The following is a 16919-nucleotide window of genomic DNA, read 5'->3' as shown; positions in this document are numbered from 1 at the left end:
CCAGGCTACATCTACTCAATAACCTGTTCTATGGTGTTTCTCCAGGCTACATCTATTCAATAACCTGTTCTACGGTTTTTCTCCAGGCTATATCTACTCAATAACCTGTTCTACAGTGTTTCTCCATGCTATATCTACTCAATAACCTGTTCTACGGTGTTTCTCCAGGCTACATCTATTCAATAACCTGTTCTACGGTGGTTCTCCAGGCTACATCTATTCAATAACCTGTTCTACAGTGTTTCTCCAGGCTACATCTATTCAATAACCTGTTCTACGGTGTTTCTCCAGGCTATATCTACTCAATAACCTGTTCTACAGTGTTTCTCCATGCTATATCTACTCAATAACCTGTTCTACGGTGTTTCTCCAGGCTACATCTATTCAATAACCTGTTCTACGGTGTTTCTCCAGGCTACATCTATTCAATAACCTGTTCTACGGTGGTTCTCCATGCTATATCTACTCAATAACCTGTTCTACGGTGTTTCTCCAGGCTACATCTATTCAATAACCTGTTCTACGGTGTTTCTCCATGCTATATCTACTCAATAACCTGTTCTACGGTGTTTCTCCAGGCTACATCTATTCAATAACCTGTTCTACGGTGTTTCTCCAGGCTACATCTACTCAATAACCTGTTCTACGGTGTTTCTCCAGGCTACATCTATTCAATAACCTGTTCTACGGTGTTTCTCCAGGCTATATCTACTCAATAACCTGTTCTACGGTGGTTCTCCAGGCTACATCTATTCAATAACCTGTTCTACGGTGTTTCTCCAGGCTACATCTATTCAATAACCTGTTCTACAGTGTTTCTCCATGCTACATCTACTCAATAACCTGTTCTACAGTGTTTCTCCAGGCTACATCAATAACCTGTTCTACGGTGTTTCTCCAGGCTACATCAATAACCTGTTCTACGGTGTTTCTCCAGGCTATATCTACTCAATAACCTGTTCTACGGTGTTTCTCCAGGCTACATCAATAACCTGTTCTACGGTGTTTCTCCAGGCTACATCTACTCAATAACCTGTTCTACTGTGGTTCTCCAGGCTACATCTATTCAATAACCTGTCCTACGGTGGTTCTCCAGGCTACATCTATTCAATAACCTGTTCTACGGTGTTTCTCCAGGCTACATCTACTCAATAACCTGTTCTACGGTGTTTCTCCAGGCTACATCTATTCAATAACCTGTTCTACGGTGGTTCTCCAGGCTATATCTACTCAATAACCTGTTCTACGGTGTTTCTCCAGGCTATATCTACTCAATAACCTGTTCTACGGTGTTTCTCCAGGCTACATCTATTCAATAACCTGTTCTACGGTGTTTCTCCAGGCTACATCTATTCAATAACCTGTTCTACGGTGTTTCTCCAGGCAACATCTACTCAATAACCTGTTCTACAGTGTTTCTCCAGGCTACATCTATTCAATAACCTGTTCTACGGTGTTTCTCCAGGCAACATCTACTCAATAACCTGTTCTACAGTGTTTCTCCAGGCTACATCTATTCAATAACCTGTTCTACGGTGTTTCTCCAGGCTATATCTACTCAATAACCTGTTCTACGGTGTTTCTCCAGGCTACATCTATTCAATAACCTGTTCTACAGTGTTTCTCCAGGCTATATCTACTCAATAACCTGTTCTACGGTGGTTCTCCATGTAGCTTAACTATTGGAGCTGCTATCAGTCACTCACACGTAGCATACCGGTCTGGTTACTAAATGTAATAACAGGCTATAACCCTTCTACTCCCTCTACCACAGGGTTGCACCATAGCACACTGAGAGAGCAAGGCTGCCCTTGGTGTGTGTGTGTGTGTGTGTGTGTGTGTGTGTGTGTGTGTGTGTGTGTGTGTGTGTGTGTGTGTGTGTGTGTGTGTGTGTGTGTGTGTGTGTGTCTCCACACATGACGTTACTCTCCTGATTGACGTTACAGTACCAGTGATCTGAACCAGACAGAAACAGTTTTATTTTATTTGGTAACTGAATGAATCCCTCTAACTCATGGTAATCATCTGGGATTTGTCTTTGAGACTGCTGTCCTCCTCCAGGCCTTCATCCTCCTCTTCTTCCTCCTCCTCTTCTTCCTCCTCCTCGTGGGGTTTCTCTTGCTCTTTGTGATGCATCTCGATAAACAGGAAGTAGACCAGGGCCCCGACCACGCCCCCTAGCATCGGCCCCGCCACCGGGACCCACCACCAGTAGTCTGCCGTGCTGCACAGAGAGAGACAGAGAGAGACACACACAGAGAGAGACAGCGAGAGACACACACACACACACACACAGAGAGAGAGAGACACACACACAGAGAGAGAGAGAGACACACAGAGAGCGAGAGACATATTGAGAGAGAGACACACACACACAGAGAGAGAGACACACAGAGAGAGACACACACACAGAGAGAGAGGCACACACAGAGAGAGAGACAGAGAGACACACACACAGAGAGAGACACACACACAGAGAGAGACACACACACAGAGAGAGACACACACACAGAGAGAGAGGCACACAGAGAGAGAGAGAGAGAGAGACACACAGAAAGAGAAAGACAGAGATACACACACACAGAAAGATACACACAGAGAAAGAGAGACAGAGAGATACACAGAGAGAGAGAGAGAGACAGAGAGATACACATACACACAACACACACACACAGACAGAGAGATACACATACACACAACACACACACACAGACAGAGAGATACACACACAACACACACACACACACACACACACACACACACACACACACACACACACACACACACAGACAGACAGACAGAGAGATACACACACACACACACACACACACACACACACACAGACAGAGAGATACACACACACCACACACACACAGACAGAGAGATACACACACACACAGACACACACAGAGACAGAGAGATCAACACATAATACACACACAGACAGACAATAGATCAAGATACAATTATAATTAATAGAATTTATGAATTATAATAGAATTAAATACAAATCAAATACAATTATTCTATATGAGTTACCTGAACACCTCCCAGCCCCAGCCTGCTACAGCAGTGAACATCCGTGGCCCCAGGTCCCTGGCAGGGTTGAGGGGGTACCCACAGTTCAGTCCCATGGACACCCCGATAGCCAAGATGACCAGGCCGATGCAGAGAGGCTCCATGCCTCTAGGGGCGCCGATGTTCTTCCCATCGATGATGGCCAGAATGCACAGCACCAGCATACCTGTTCCCACTACCTGAAGGAGCAAGACAACAATGTGCATTGAAATAGATATATATATATATATATATATATATATATATATATATATATAAATAACTTTATTGTTTGAATAGAATATAACTTTGTTGATCCATAGTGGACATGTAATGTGTTCAGTATTTATTAAGTATTTTCAGTAAGTAGCAATATTGTTGGATATTCCAGTAGGATAAAACGGGTACAAAAAACAGAAATGTAATTTCTGTGTATTTGTTGACCTCATCTCAAGTGAGAACATATTTGTTTTTTTACTAGATCCATGTTGCACTGCATGCTATAGTTAAAGGCTAGCCACTACACCATAATGACTGACTGGCTGACTGCATGCTATAGTTATTAAAGGCTAGCCACTACACCATAATGACTGACTGGCTGACTGGCTGGCTGACTGGCTGACTGCATGCTATAGTTATTAAAGGCTAGCCACTACACCATAATGACTGACTGGCTGACTGGCTGGCTGACTGGCTGACTACATGCTATAGTTAAAGGCTAGCCACTACACCATAATGACTGGCTGGCTGACTGGCTGGCTGACTGGCTGACTGCATGCTATAGTTAAAGGCTAGCCACTACACCATAATGACTGACTGGCTGACTGGCTGGCTGACTGGCTGACTGCATGCTATAGTTAAAGGCTAGCCACTACACCATAATGACTGACTGGCTGACTGGCTGACTGAATGACTGGCTAGATGGCTGACTGGCTGACTGACTGACTGGCTAGCTGACTGGCTGGCTGACTGACTGACTGACTGGCTGACTGATTGACTGGCTGACTGGCTGACTGACTGACTGACTGACTGGCTGGCTGGCTGACTGGCTGACTGGATGGTTGACTGGCTGGCTGGCTGGCTGACTGACTGACTGGCTGACTGGCTGGCTGGCTGACTGGCTGACTGGCTGACTGGCTGACTGGCTGGCTGGCTGGCTGGCTGGCTGGCTGGCTGACTGACTGGCTGACTGGCTGGCTGGCTGAATGACTGACTGACTGACTGGCTAGCTGACTGGCTGGCTGGCTGGCTGGCTGGCTGGCTGGCTGACTGGCTGGCTGGCTGGCTGACTGACTGGCTGACTGGCTGACTGACCGACTGGCTGGCTGGCTGACTGGCTGACTGGCTGACTGGCTGGCTGGCTGGCTGGCTGACTGGCTGACTGACTGGCTAGCTGGCTGGCTGGCTGACTGGCTGACTGGCTGACTGACTGACCGACTGGCTGACGCCTGTGTTGGTTCTAAAAGGGTTTAGAATGTCAGTGTAGGTTGATGTGAACATCTGAACATGGTCACTAGCCCCCGAAACACAGCTAACGAGGGGACGTGCTGCGTAGGAAATTAGGACAATCAATTTGCATTAGCAACATTTCCCAGAAAAGTGGGAATGTAACGGTTTAACGGATAACTTCAAAAGAACATTAGGTAACTACCGGTAACTAGAGCAGACTGGAGTACCAGAGGGGTCGTCTCTCCTCTCCAACATCGACCCCCCTGGTATGCCTGGGGGTGTTCATTAAGGCACGCAATGGAATTGTTTTGCAACGGAACATTTTCAAATGTATGTTTCTTATTGGCTAAGTCTAGGTAGTTCCTCAGTCCGTTTTCTTCTGGCCTAATGAACATGACACCAGTTTCTCTCCATGTGACCCTTGACCTTGTCTCATCTGCTGTGTGAGGCCACCTACTGTAGGATGGTCAGGGATTTGACAGGGTAGGACTAGGACTCACTCACTCACTCACTCACTCACACAGACAACAGACATATAACACACACTCACTCACTCACTCACTCACTCACTCACTCACACAGACAACAGACATATAACACACTCACTCACTCACTAACTCACTCACTCACTCACTCACACAGACAACAGACATATAACACACACACACTCACACAGACACACAGAGACACAGACACACACACACACACACAAAGACACACACATACTCACACAGACACACACACAGAGACACACAGACCCACACAAACACACACACACAGACACACAAAGAGAGAGAGAGAGACACACACACACACACACAAAGACACACACATACTCACACAGACACACACACACAGAGACACACACACAGAGACACACACACACACACACACACACACACACACACACACACACACACACACACAGAGACACACACACAGAGACACACACACACAGACACACACACACACACAGGCACACAGACACACACACAGAGACACACACACACACACACACAGACACACACACACAGACACACACAGGCACACAGACAGACACACACACACACAGAGACACACACACACACACAGACACACACACACACAGACACACACAGGCACACAGACACACCTCACCTGGTCTACGAGGCCTCCGAGGATGGTCAGGCACCTGACAGGGTAAGAGGCAAAGATGTGACCGGTGGCGTTAATACCAGTCACTGATAAAATCCCACTGGTGAAGTCCATCAACACGTCTACATGGGTACGACAGTGTGACAGTAAGGAGAAAACATTTAGCCATTCAGAGTTCAGTAAATATGCCTGGAACGGTACATGTTTACCACCAGGGGTGAAAGATAACATCAGATGATGGACGCTTGCTTCAGAAATCATTATTCTATTGGTTAGAAGTGGCATAGCAACAGCATTTTTACTTCCAAAGCACATAACAACAGTTCATAACAACAGTTCATAACAGCAGTTCATAACAACAGTTCATAACAGCAGTTCATAAAAACAGTTCATAACAGCAGTTCATAACAACAGTTCATAACAGCAGTTCATAAAAACAGTTCATAACAACAGTTCATAACAGCAGTTCATAAAAACAGTTCATAACAGCAGTTCATAACAACAGTTCATAACAACAGTTCATAACAACAGTTCATAACAGCAGTTCATAACAACAGTTCATAACAGCAGTTCATAACAACAGTTCATAACAGCAGTTCATAACAACAGTTCATAACAGCAGTTCATAACAGCAGTTCATAAAAACAGTTCATAACAGCAGTTCATAACAACAGTTCATAACAGCAGTTCATAAAAACAGTTCATAACAGCAGTTCATAAAAACAGTTCATAACAGCAGTTCATAACAACAGTTCATAACAACAGTTCATAACAACAGTTCATAACAACAATTTATAACAGTTCATAACAACAGTTCATAACAGCAGTTCATAACAACAGTTCGTAACAACAGTTCATAACAACAGTTCATAACAGCAGTTCATAACAACAGTTCATAACAACAGTTCATAACAACAGTTCATAACAGCAGTTCATAAAAACAGTTCATAACAGCAGTTCATAACAACAGTTCATAACAACAGTTCATAACAACAGTTCATAACAGCAGTTCATAAAAACAGTTCATAACAGCAGTTCATAACAACAGTTCATAACAACAGTTCATAACAGCAGTTCATAACAGCAGTTCATAAAAACAGTTCATAACAGCAGTTCATAACAACAGTTCATAACAGCAGTTCATAAAAACAGTTCATAACAGCAGTTCATAACAACAGTTCATAACAACAGTTCATAACAACAGTTCATAACAGCAGTTCATAAAAACAGTTCATAACAGCAGTTCATAACAACAGTTCATAACAACAGTTCATAACAGCAGTTCATAACAGCAGTTCATAAAAACAGTTCATAACAGCAGTTCATAACAACAGTTCATAACAGCAGTTCATAAAAACAGTTCATAACAGCAGTTCATAAAAACAGTTCATAACAGCAGTTCATAACAACAGTTCATAACAACAGTTCATAACAACAGTTCATAACAACAATTTATAACAGTTCATAACAACAGTTCATAACAACAGTTCATAACAACAGTTCATAACAACAGTTCATAACAGCAGTTCATAAAAACAGTTCATAACAGCAGTTCATAACAACAGTTCATAACAACAGTTCATAACAACAATTTATAACAGTTCATAACAGACATATAAAAGATGTTTGTATTTAAGTGTATTTAATGTGAGTTAAGCCAGTTGACCTGATGTGGTACAATACACCACAAAGCTTTAAAACATGTGCAGTCTGTTGGAACAGTTCCATGGGCATTTAGCCATCAACAACTCGGCAGCAACGGATGACCGTGGTGATAGCAGAATGCAGAAATGTGTTGTTTGTTGTATTACAGTACGCTATTAAATAATCATTAGGTCCTTCAGGAGGCTGAAAAGATTTGGCATGGGTCCTCAGATCCTCAAAAAGTTCTACAGCTGCACCATCGAGAGCATCATGACGGGTTGCATCGCCACCTGGTACGGCAACTGCTCGGCCTCCGACTGCAAGGCACTACAGAGGGTAGTGCATACGGCCCAGTGCATCACTAGGGCCAAGCTTCCTGCCATCCAGGACCTTTATACCAGGCGGTGTCAGAGGAAGGCCCTAAAAATTGTCAAAAACTCCAGCCACCAAAGTCATAGACGGTTCTCTCTGCTTCCGCACGGCAAGCTGTACAGGAGCGCCAGTCTAGGCCCAAAAGGCTTCTAAACAGCTTCTACCCACAAGCCATAAGACTCCTGAACAGGTAATCAAATGGCTACCCAGACTATTTGCACCCCCCCCCCCCCCATGTACTTTTTGCGCCATACATTTTTCCTGACACCCAAAAGTACTTGATTCATTTTGAATGCTTAGCAGGACAGGAAAATGGTCCAATTCACACACTTATCAAGAGAACATCCCTGGTCATCTCTACTGCCTCTGATCTGGTGGACTCACTAAACACAAATGCTTCATTTGTAAATGATGTCGGCGTGTTGGAGTGTGCCTCTGGGTATCCGTACATTTATAAAACAAGAAAATCATGCTGTCCGGTTTGCTTAATATAAGGAATTTGAAATTATTTATACTTTTACTTTTGATACTTCAGTAGATTTAAAAACAAATACTTTTAGACTTTTACTCAAGTAGTATTTTACTGGGTGACTTTCACTTTTACTTGAGTCATTTTCTATTAAGGTATCTTTACTTTTACTCAAGTATGACAATTGGGTACTTTGTCAATTACCTCAATTACCTCAACTAACCTGTACCCTGGCACATTGTCTCTGTACCGGTACCCCCTGTATATAGCCTCCACATTGACTCTGTACCGTAACACCCTGTATATAGTCTCCACATTGTCTCTGTACCGTAACACCCTGTATATAGCCTCCACATTGACTCTGTACCGGTACCCCCTGTATATAGCCTCCACATTGACTCTGTACCGGTACCCCCTGTATATAGCCTCCACATTGACTCTGTACCAGTACCCCTGTATATAGCCTCCACATTGACTCGGTACCGGTACCCCCTGTATATAGCCTCCACATTGACTCTGTACCGGTACCCCCTGTATATAGCCTCCACATTGTCTCTGTACCGGTACCCCCTGTATATAGCCTCCACATTGTCTCTGTACCGGTACCCCCTGTATATAGCCTCCACATTGACTCTGTACCGGTACCCCCTGTATATAGCCTCCACATTGACTCTGTACTAGTACCCCTGTATATAGCCTCCACATTGACTCGGTACCGGTACCCCCTGTATATAGCCTCCACATTGACTCTGTACCGGTACCCCCTGTATATAGCCTCCACATTGACTCTGTACCGGTACCCCCTGTATATAGCCTCCACATTGACTCTGTACCGGTACCCCCTGTATATAGCCTCCACATTGACTCGGTACCGGTACCCCCTGTATATAGCCTCCACATTGACTCTGTACCAGTACCCCCTGTATATAGTCTCCACATTGACTCTGTACCGTAACACCCTGTATATAGCCTCCACATTGTCTCTGTACCGGTACCCCCTGTATATAGCCTCCACATTGACTCTGTACCGGTACCCCCTGTATATAGCCTCCACATTGACTCTGTACTAGTACCCCTGTATATAGCCTCCACATTGACTCGGTACCGGTACCCCCTGTATATAGCCTCCACATTGACTCTGTACCGGTACCCCCTGTATATAGCCTCCACATTGACTCTGTACCGGTACCCCCTGTATATAGCCTCCACATTGACTCTGTACCGGTACCCCCTGTATATAGCCTCCACATTGACTCGGTACCGGTACCCCCTGTATATAGCCTCCACATTGACTCTGTACCAGTACCCCCTGTATATAGTCTCCACATTGACTCTGTACCGTAACACCCTGTATATAGCCTCCATGTTGACTCTGTACCAGTACCCCCTGTATATAGTCTCCACATTGACTCTGTACCGTAACACCCTGTATATAGCCTCCACCATGACTCTGTACCGTAACACCCTGTATATAGTCTCCACATTCACTCTGTACCGTAACACCCTGTATATAGCCTCCACGTTGACTCTGTACCAGTACCCCCTGTATATAGCCTCCACCTTGACTCTGTACCGTAACACCCTGTATATAGCCTCGCTACTGTTATTTTGCTGCTGCTCTTTAACTTTTTGTTATTTTTATTTATTTTTTATAATTCTTTCTTAAAACTGCATTGACGGTTAAGGGCTTTGTAAGTAAACATTTCACTGTTGTATTCGGCGCATGTGACACATAACATTTGATTTGATATCTGTACAACTGCTGATGTAAAAAGGGCTTTATAAAATAAATTTGATTGATTTATTTATTGATTGATTGGTTGATTGATTGATTGGTTGATTGATTGGTTGATTGGTTGGTTGATTGGTTGATTGGTTGATTGATTGGTTTATTGATTGGTTGATTGATTGGTTGATTGATTGATTGGTCGATTGATTGGTTGATTGATTGATTGATTGGTTGATTGGTTGATTGATTGATTGGTTGATTGGTTGATTGATTGGTTGATTGATTGATTGGTTGATTGATTGATTGGTTGATTGATTGGTTGATTGATTGATTGGTTAATTGATTGGTTGGTTGATTGATTGATTGATTGGTTGATTGATTGATTGATTGATTGGTTGATTGATTGAGAGCAGCATAACGGTGAGCGGACATTCCCTTATTCCATACACTGGATCATTCTACTATCTAGTTCCTGTTATTACTTCCGTTGTGCGTAACAGAATGTCGACATGGCCCATAGTACTCACCATAATACAGCCCAAACACAGCAGCAGATCCAGTGAAAGCACCAAGGAACTGAGCGCTGACATAAACGGGGAACTTATAGAATTGGAGTTTTCCCACGATCACCATGGCCAGGGAGACAGCAGGGTTCACGTGGGCACCTGGGAGGGGAAGAGGCAGGTGATTCTCACATCCTATCTCCGATCCTCCTTCTCAACCATATCGGAGAAGAAGCTCCATCCCCTCTGGCCTTCATCTCCAACGGTGTGGCAGGTGGCCTAGCAGTTAAGAGCATTGGGCCAGTAACTGAAAGGTCGCTGGTTTGTATCCCCGTGCCTTCAAGGTGGGAAAAAATATCGGCCATTCTGCCCTTGAGCAAGACAGTTAACCCCTAACAACTGCTCGCTGTGGATGTTGATTAAGGGCGACTCCCTGCACCTCTCTGCTCTGATTCAGAGGGTGTCGGGTTAAATACTGAAGACACATTTCAGTTGAATGCATTCAGTTGTGCAACTGACTAGGTATCCACTTCCTGTTTTGAGAAGGAAGCAGAGAAAGGATGAAAAGAGCCAGTGACAGAGGGGAGGTTGGAAAGATGGCCGTCTACACTGTAAGGCCAAATCCCAAATCAAACCCCTAAGCCCTATGCACTTGTAAAGATACAGTATGAGAGGATTTGATTGGTATGAAGCAATATGGTGAAACTCCCGTCTAACCTATCAGAGAGCAAGGCGGACCTACTAACAGATTGATTGCACGTGTCAAATCCTCTCAGATCTCCTCGAGTGCATAGTGTGTAGGGTTTAGGGGTCGATTTGGGACTGGTTCAGTGGATAGAAGTGTCTGCTAAGTGGTATATAATAGACCAGCTATGTTCCCTGTCTCTCTCTCTCTCTCTCTGCTAAGTGGTATATAATAGACCAGCTATGTTCCCTGTCTCTCTCTCTGCTAAGTGGTATATAATAGACCAGCTATGTTCCCTGTCTCTCTCTCTCTCTGCTAAGTGGTATATAATAGACCAGCTATGTTCCCTGTCTCTCTCTCTTTCTGCTAAGTGGTATATAATAGACCAGCTATGTTCCCTGTCTCTCTCTCTCTCTGCTAAGTGGTATATAATAGACCAGCTATGTTCCCTGTCTCTCTCTCTCTGCTAAGTGGTATATAATAGACCAGCTATGTTCCCTGTCTCTCTCTCTCTGCTAAGTGGTATATAATAGACCAGCTATGTTCCCTGTCTCTCTCTCTTTCTGCTAAGTGGTATATAATAGACCAGCTATGTTCCCTGTCTCTCTCTCTCTGCTAAGTGGTATATAATAGACCAGCTATGTTCCCTGTCTCTCTCTCTCTGCTAAGTGGTATATAATAGACCAGCTATGTTCCCTGTCTCTCTCTCTCTGCTAAGTGGTATATAATAGACCAGCTATGTTCCCTGTCTCTCTCTCTCTCTCTCTGCTAAGTGGTATATAATAGACCAGCTATGTTCCCTGTCTCTCTCTCTCTGCTAAGTGGTATATAATAGACCAGCTATGTTCCCTGTCTCTCTCTCTTTCTGCTAAGTGGTATATAATAGACCAGCTATGTTCCCTGTCTCTCTCTCTCTGCTAAGTGGTATATAATAGACCAGCTATGTTCCCTGTCTCTCTCTCTCTGCTAAGTGGTATATAATAGACCAGCTATGTTCCCTGTCTCTCTCTCTCTGCTAAGTGGTATATAATAGACCAGCTATGTTCCCTGTCTCTCTCTCTCTCTCTCTGCTAAGTGGTATATAATAGACCAGCTATGTTCCCTGTCTCTCTCTCTCTGCTAAGTGGTATATAATAGACCAGCTATGTTCCCTGTCTCTCTCTCTCTGCTAAGTGGTATATAACAGACCAGCTATGTTCCCTGTCTCTCTCTCTCTCTCTCTCTGCTAAGTGATATATAACAGACCAGCTATGCTACCTGTCTCTCTCTCTCTGCTAAGTGGTATATAATAGACCAGCTATGTTCCCTGTCTCTCTCTCTCTCTACTAAGTGGTATATAATAGACCAGCTATGCTCCCTGCCTCTCTTCACAATATTTAAAATGCTTGGGCATGCGCTTTAAACCTGCATGATGTCACTGTTGTGAATTATTTGTTGTATTCACTATCAGCCTAGTTAGTGTGTTGAAGCTGGGATAGGTCTCTCTCATAGACAGGCCTCAGTCTGAGGTCAATGGAGTTCGTAGGTCATTTACTGCCCGAGGTTATAAACAACGGCGATGGGTTCTGAAACTTCAACAGGGCTAGTTGTGATAAATGTAAATCAATCGGCAGTTCAGATTCATTGGTTCAGGATTGGAGCACTGGCACGTTCTGCATGGATCTAGAGCGTGATGTGTCAATGTGACTGTTGATGAGGGTGCAGGAGGATGTATTGTTACAAAAAGGATGTTTACATTACGTTTACATTTTTTTGTCATTTAGCACAGTGTTCCCCAACCCTGGTCCTCCAGTACCCCCAACAGTGTTCCTCAACCCTGGTCCTCCAGTACCCCCAACCCTGGTTCTCCAGTACCCCCAACAGTGTTCCTCAACCCTGGTCCTCCAGTACCCCCAACCCTGGTCCTCCAGTACCCCCAACCCTGGTCCTCCAGTACCCCCAACCCTGGTCCTCCAGTACCCCAACCCTGGTCCTCCAGTACCCCCAACCCTGGTCCTCCAGTACCCCCAACCCTGGTCCTCCAGTAGCCCCAACCCTGGTCCTCCAGTACCCCCAACCCTGGTCCTCCAGTACCCCAACCCTGGTCCTCCAGTACCCCCAACCCTGGTCCTCCAGTACCCCCAACCCTGGTCCTCCAGTACCCCAACCCTGGTCCTCCAGTACCCCCAACCCTGGTCCTCCAGTACCCTCAGCAGTGTTCCCCAACCCTGGTCCTCCAGTACCCCCAACAGTGTTCCCCAACCCTGGTCCTCCAGTACCCCCAACAGTGTTCCTCAACCCTGGTCCTCCAGTACCCTCAGCAGTGTTCCTCAACCCTGGTCCTCCAGTACCCCCAACAGTGTTCCCCAACCCTGGTCCTCCAGTACCCCCAACAGTGTTCCCCAACCCTGGTCCTCCAGTACCCTCAGCAGTGTTCCCCAACCCTGGTCCTCCAGTAGCCCCAACCCTGGTCCTCCAGTACCCCCAACAGTGTTCCCCAACCCTGGTCCTCCAGTACCCCCAACAGTGTTCCCCAACCCTGGTCCTCCAGTACCCCCAACAGTGTTCCCCAACCCTGGTCCTCCAGTACCCTCAGCAGTGTTCCCCAACCCTGGTCCTCCAGTACCCTCAGCAGTGTTCCCCAACCCAGTGTTCCCCAACCCCAACCCTGGTAAATACACATTATCATCACATTTATGTTACTATAGTACTATTGTAATTAAGATCCCCCCATTGATTGAACTGAATAACAATATCCAATTTGAAGAGGAATTGATCGTAGAAAACTCCGGTTAATAACCCTCACCATTCATTACATAACAGTGCATAACGTAGCGTGCACGTGCCTGCTTCATTCTCTCCATGTAGAAGAACAAGTGTGCACGTTGTATTCACAACACAACTGTCCGTTCTAAAGTCTGTGTCTGATAGCTTTCCTGTGTTCTTGCCACTGTCTTATTCAACCGTTTATTGGATGAGCTCATCGTTTCAATGCAAGCTTGATACGTTTACTAGAACGTTGAACTCTGGCAAAGGCAATATTAAAAAGTCACTTTTTTTAACGCACTTCGTTGTAGTGTGATTATTATAGTGTGATATAATTACCTGACACTCCACTGTAGTGTGATTATTATAGTGTGATTATTATAGTGTGATATGATAATTACCTGACACTCCACTGTAGTGTGATTATTATAGTGTGATTATTATAGTGTGATTATTATAGTGTGATATAATTACCTGACACTCCACTGTAGTGTGATTATTATAGTGTGATTATTATAGTGTGATTATTATAGTGTGATATAATTACCTGACACTCCACTGTAGTGTGATTATTATAGTGTGATTATTATAGTGTGATTATTATAGTGTGATTATTATAGTGTGATATAATTACCTGACACTCCACTGTAGTGTGATTATTATAGTGTGATTATTATAGTGTGATTATTATAGTGTGATATAATTACCTGACACTCCTCCGGCCACGTACACTGCCATCATCAGTCCTACAGAGAAGCCTATGTGGATGGTGAGAGTCTCCCCGATGGCATTACGACTCAGGACTGTCTGAGCAACAGACCCAACGCCAAACAACTAACACAGGAGATGATGAGGGGGGCATTAATCACATTCAGTACACTACTATCAGTTACATTTAGTTTGTGTATAATTAGAATTCATTCTGATTACACTTTACTTCCTTGTTACATTTTTACATTTTAGTCATTTAGCAGACGCTCTTATCCAGAGCGACTTACAGTAGTGAATGCATACATTTCATACAATTTCATACATATCATACTTTTTTTTTTTCTGTGCTGGCCCCCCGTGGGAATCGAACCCACAACCCTGGTGTTGCAAACACCATGCTCTACCAACTGAGCTACGTGAATTTAATCATAAGCCTAACCCTGATTTATTCATAACCCTGATTTATTCATAACCCTAACCCTGATTTATTCATAACCTTAATTTATTCATAACCTTAATTTAATCATAACCCTAACCCTAATTTATTCATAACCCTAATTTAATCATAACCCTAACCCTGATTTATTCATAACCCTAATTTATTCATAAGAAATGGTGTTAATTTTTTTCTTTAATTGCTCAATAAGATCACTCATATTGAGAGGTTAAATAGGTAGCCCTTCTAAGGCAATTTCTCACCAAAAACACATATTGAATATGAAGCCAGCGGAACTTACAACCAAGATAAAAGTCCCCAGGAACTCAGCCAGGAACTCCTTGAGTATCCCATGTTTCAGAGCATAGCGATGCCTCATAGTTCTCCTGTGTTTCATCTCCATGTATCACCATGCCAACAGAACTGACAGTTGTCCAACAGTCTCTGGAGCATTGTTAGACCCCCACCACCTCCCAGACCCTCCCACACCCTCCACCATCCTCCACCCCTACAAGGCACTCCCACATCCTCCACCCCTACCAGACACTCACACATCCTCCACCCCTACCGCTCTCAACCAACTCTATAAGGCCATAAGCAAAGAAGAAAATGCTCACTCAGAAGCAGCGCTCCTAGTGGCCGGGGACTTTAATGCAGGCAAACTTAAATCAGTTTTACCAAATTTTTACCAGCATGTCACATGTGCAACCAGGGGGGGAAAAAATCCTAGACCACCTTTACTTCACACACAGAGATGTATAAAAAAAGTCTCCCCCGCCCTCCATTTGGCAAATCTGACCATAATTATATTCTCCTGATTCCTGCTTACAAGCAAAAACTAAAGCAGGAGGTACCAGTGACTCACTCAATATGGAAGTGGTCAGATGATGCGGATGCTAAACTACAGGACTGTTTTGCTAGCATAGACTGGAATATGTTCTTGGATTCATCGGCATTGAGGAATACACTACCTCAGTCATCGGCTTCATCAATAAGTGCATCGATGACGTCGTCCCCACATTGACTGTACGTACAGATCCCAACCAGAAGCCATGGATTACAGGCAACATCCGCATCGAGCTAAAGGCTAGAGCTGCCGCTTTCAAGGAGCGGGAGACAAATCCGTACGCTTATAAGAAATCTCGCTATGCCCTCAGACAAACCATTAAACAAGCAAAGCGTCAATACAGGATTAAGATTGAGTCCTACTACACCAGCTCTGAGGCTCGTCGGATGTGGCAGGGCTTGAAAACTATTACAGACTACAAAGGGAAACCCAGACGTGAGGTGCCCATTGACGTGAGCCTACCAGACGAGTTAAATGCCTTTTATGCTCGCTTTGAGACAAGCAACACTGAAGCATGCACGAGAGCACCAGCTGTTCTGGATGACTGTGTGATAACGCTCTCGGTAGCCAATGTGAACAAAACCTTTGCAGTATGGCTGGGCAGGTACTGCAATGTGAAGGGGCCCCTGACCCAGGTGAAGGATCCCGATGGGATCTGGACAGGGGCCTGGAGGGTTACTGTCCAGCAGAGGGAGGACCCCGGGGGCTATGTTGGGTTGAAAGCCATCCCATCCACCATAGTCCTCGGAGAGAACAGGGGCCATGTTCACTACCAGCACCAGCCCAAGCTGTGCCGTAAGTGTGGTGAACATGGCCACCTAGCAGACGCCTGCGACAAGGTGGTCTGCATGAAGTGCCGGGAGGTGGGCCACCGCTACGAGGATTGCACGAACGGCAGATCGTGCAACCTCTGTGGCGAGCGGTCCCACCTCATCCGCAGCTGCCCCTCCTCCTGGGCCAACAAGGTCAGGGCTGGCGGGATGGAGGCGGCGGCTGCGGACCGGGCTTCCGAGCGCCGGAGGGAGAAAGTGGCAGTTGCCACGGTGGCGGTAGTGGAGGAGGAGGTGGTGGCGGTAGTGGAGGAGGTGGTGGCGGTAGTGGAGGAAGTGGTGGCAGTAGTGGAGGAGGTGGCAGGAGA

The 16919-nt window shown here is 45.0% G+C and overlaps 1 protein-coding gene across 1 annotated transcript; it reads right to left on the bottom strand.

The window, feature by feature from the left end:
- Nucleotides 1–1957: 1957 nt before the first annotated feature.
- LOC115197707 (aquaporin-9-like) lies at nucleotides 1958–15399 on the bottom strand. Its single transcript, XM_029759480.1, has 6 exons — nucleotides 15236–15399; nucleotides 14495–14621; nucleotides 10382–10519; nucleotides 5644–5762; nucleotides 3040–3257; nucleotides 1958–2224 (listed from the first exon to the last, which is right to left on the bottom strand). Exons 1-6 carry the CDS (start codon nucleotides 15335–15337, stop codon nucleotides 2008–2010), a joined length of 921 nt encoding a protein of 306 aa, XP_029615340.1. The 5' UTR covers nucleotides 15338–15399; the 3' UTR covers nucleotides 1958–2007.
- Between the last annotated feature and the right edge of the window lie 1520 nt (nucleotides 15400–16919).

This window comes from Salmo trutta, chromosome 7 (genome assembly GCF_901001165.1).
Source record: "Salmo trutta chromosome 7, fSalTru1.1, whole genome shotgun sequence".
Classification (NCBI taxonomy): Eukaryota; Metazoa; Chordata; class Actinopteri; order Salmoniformes; family Salmonidae; genus Salmo; species Salmo trutta.
Note: the sequence above shows the minus strand (reverse complement) of the source record. Positions and strands in the feature narration are given on the sequence as shown.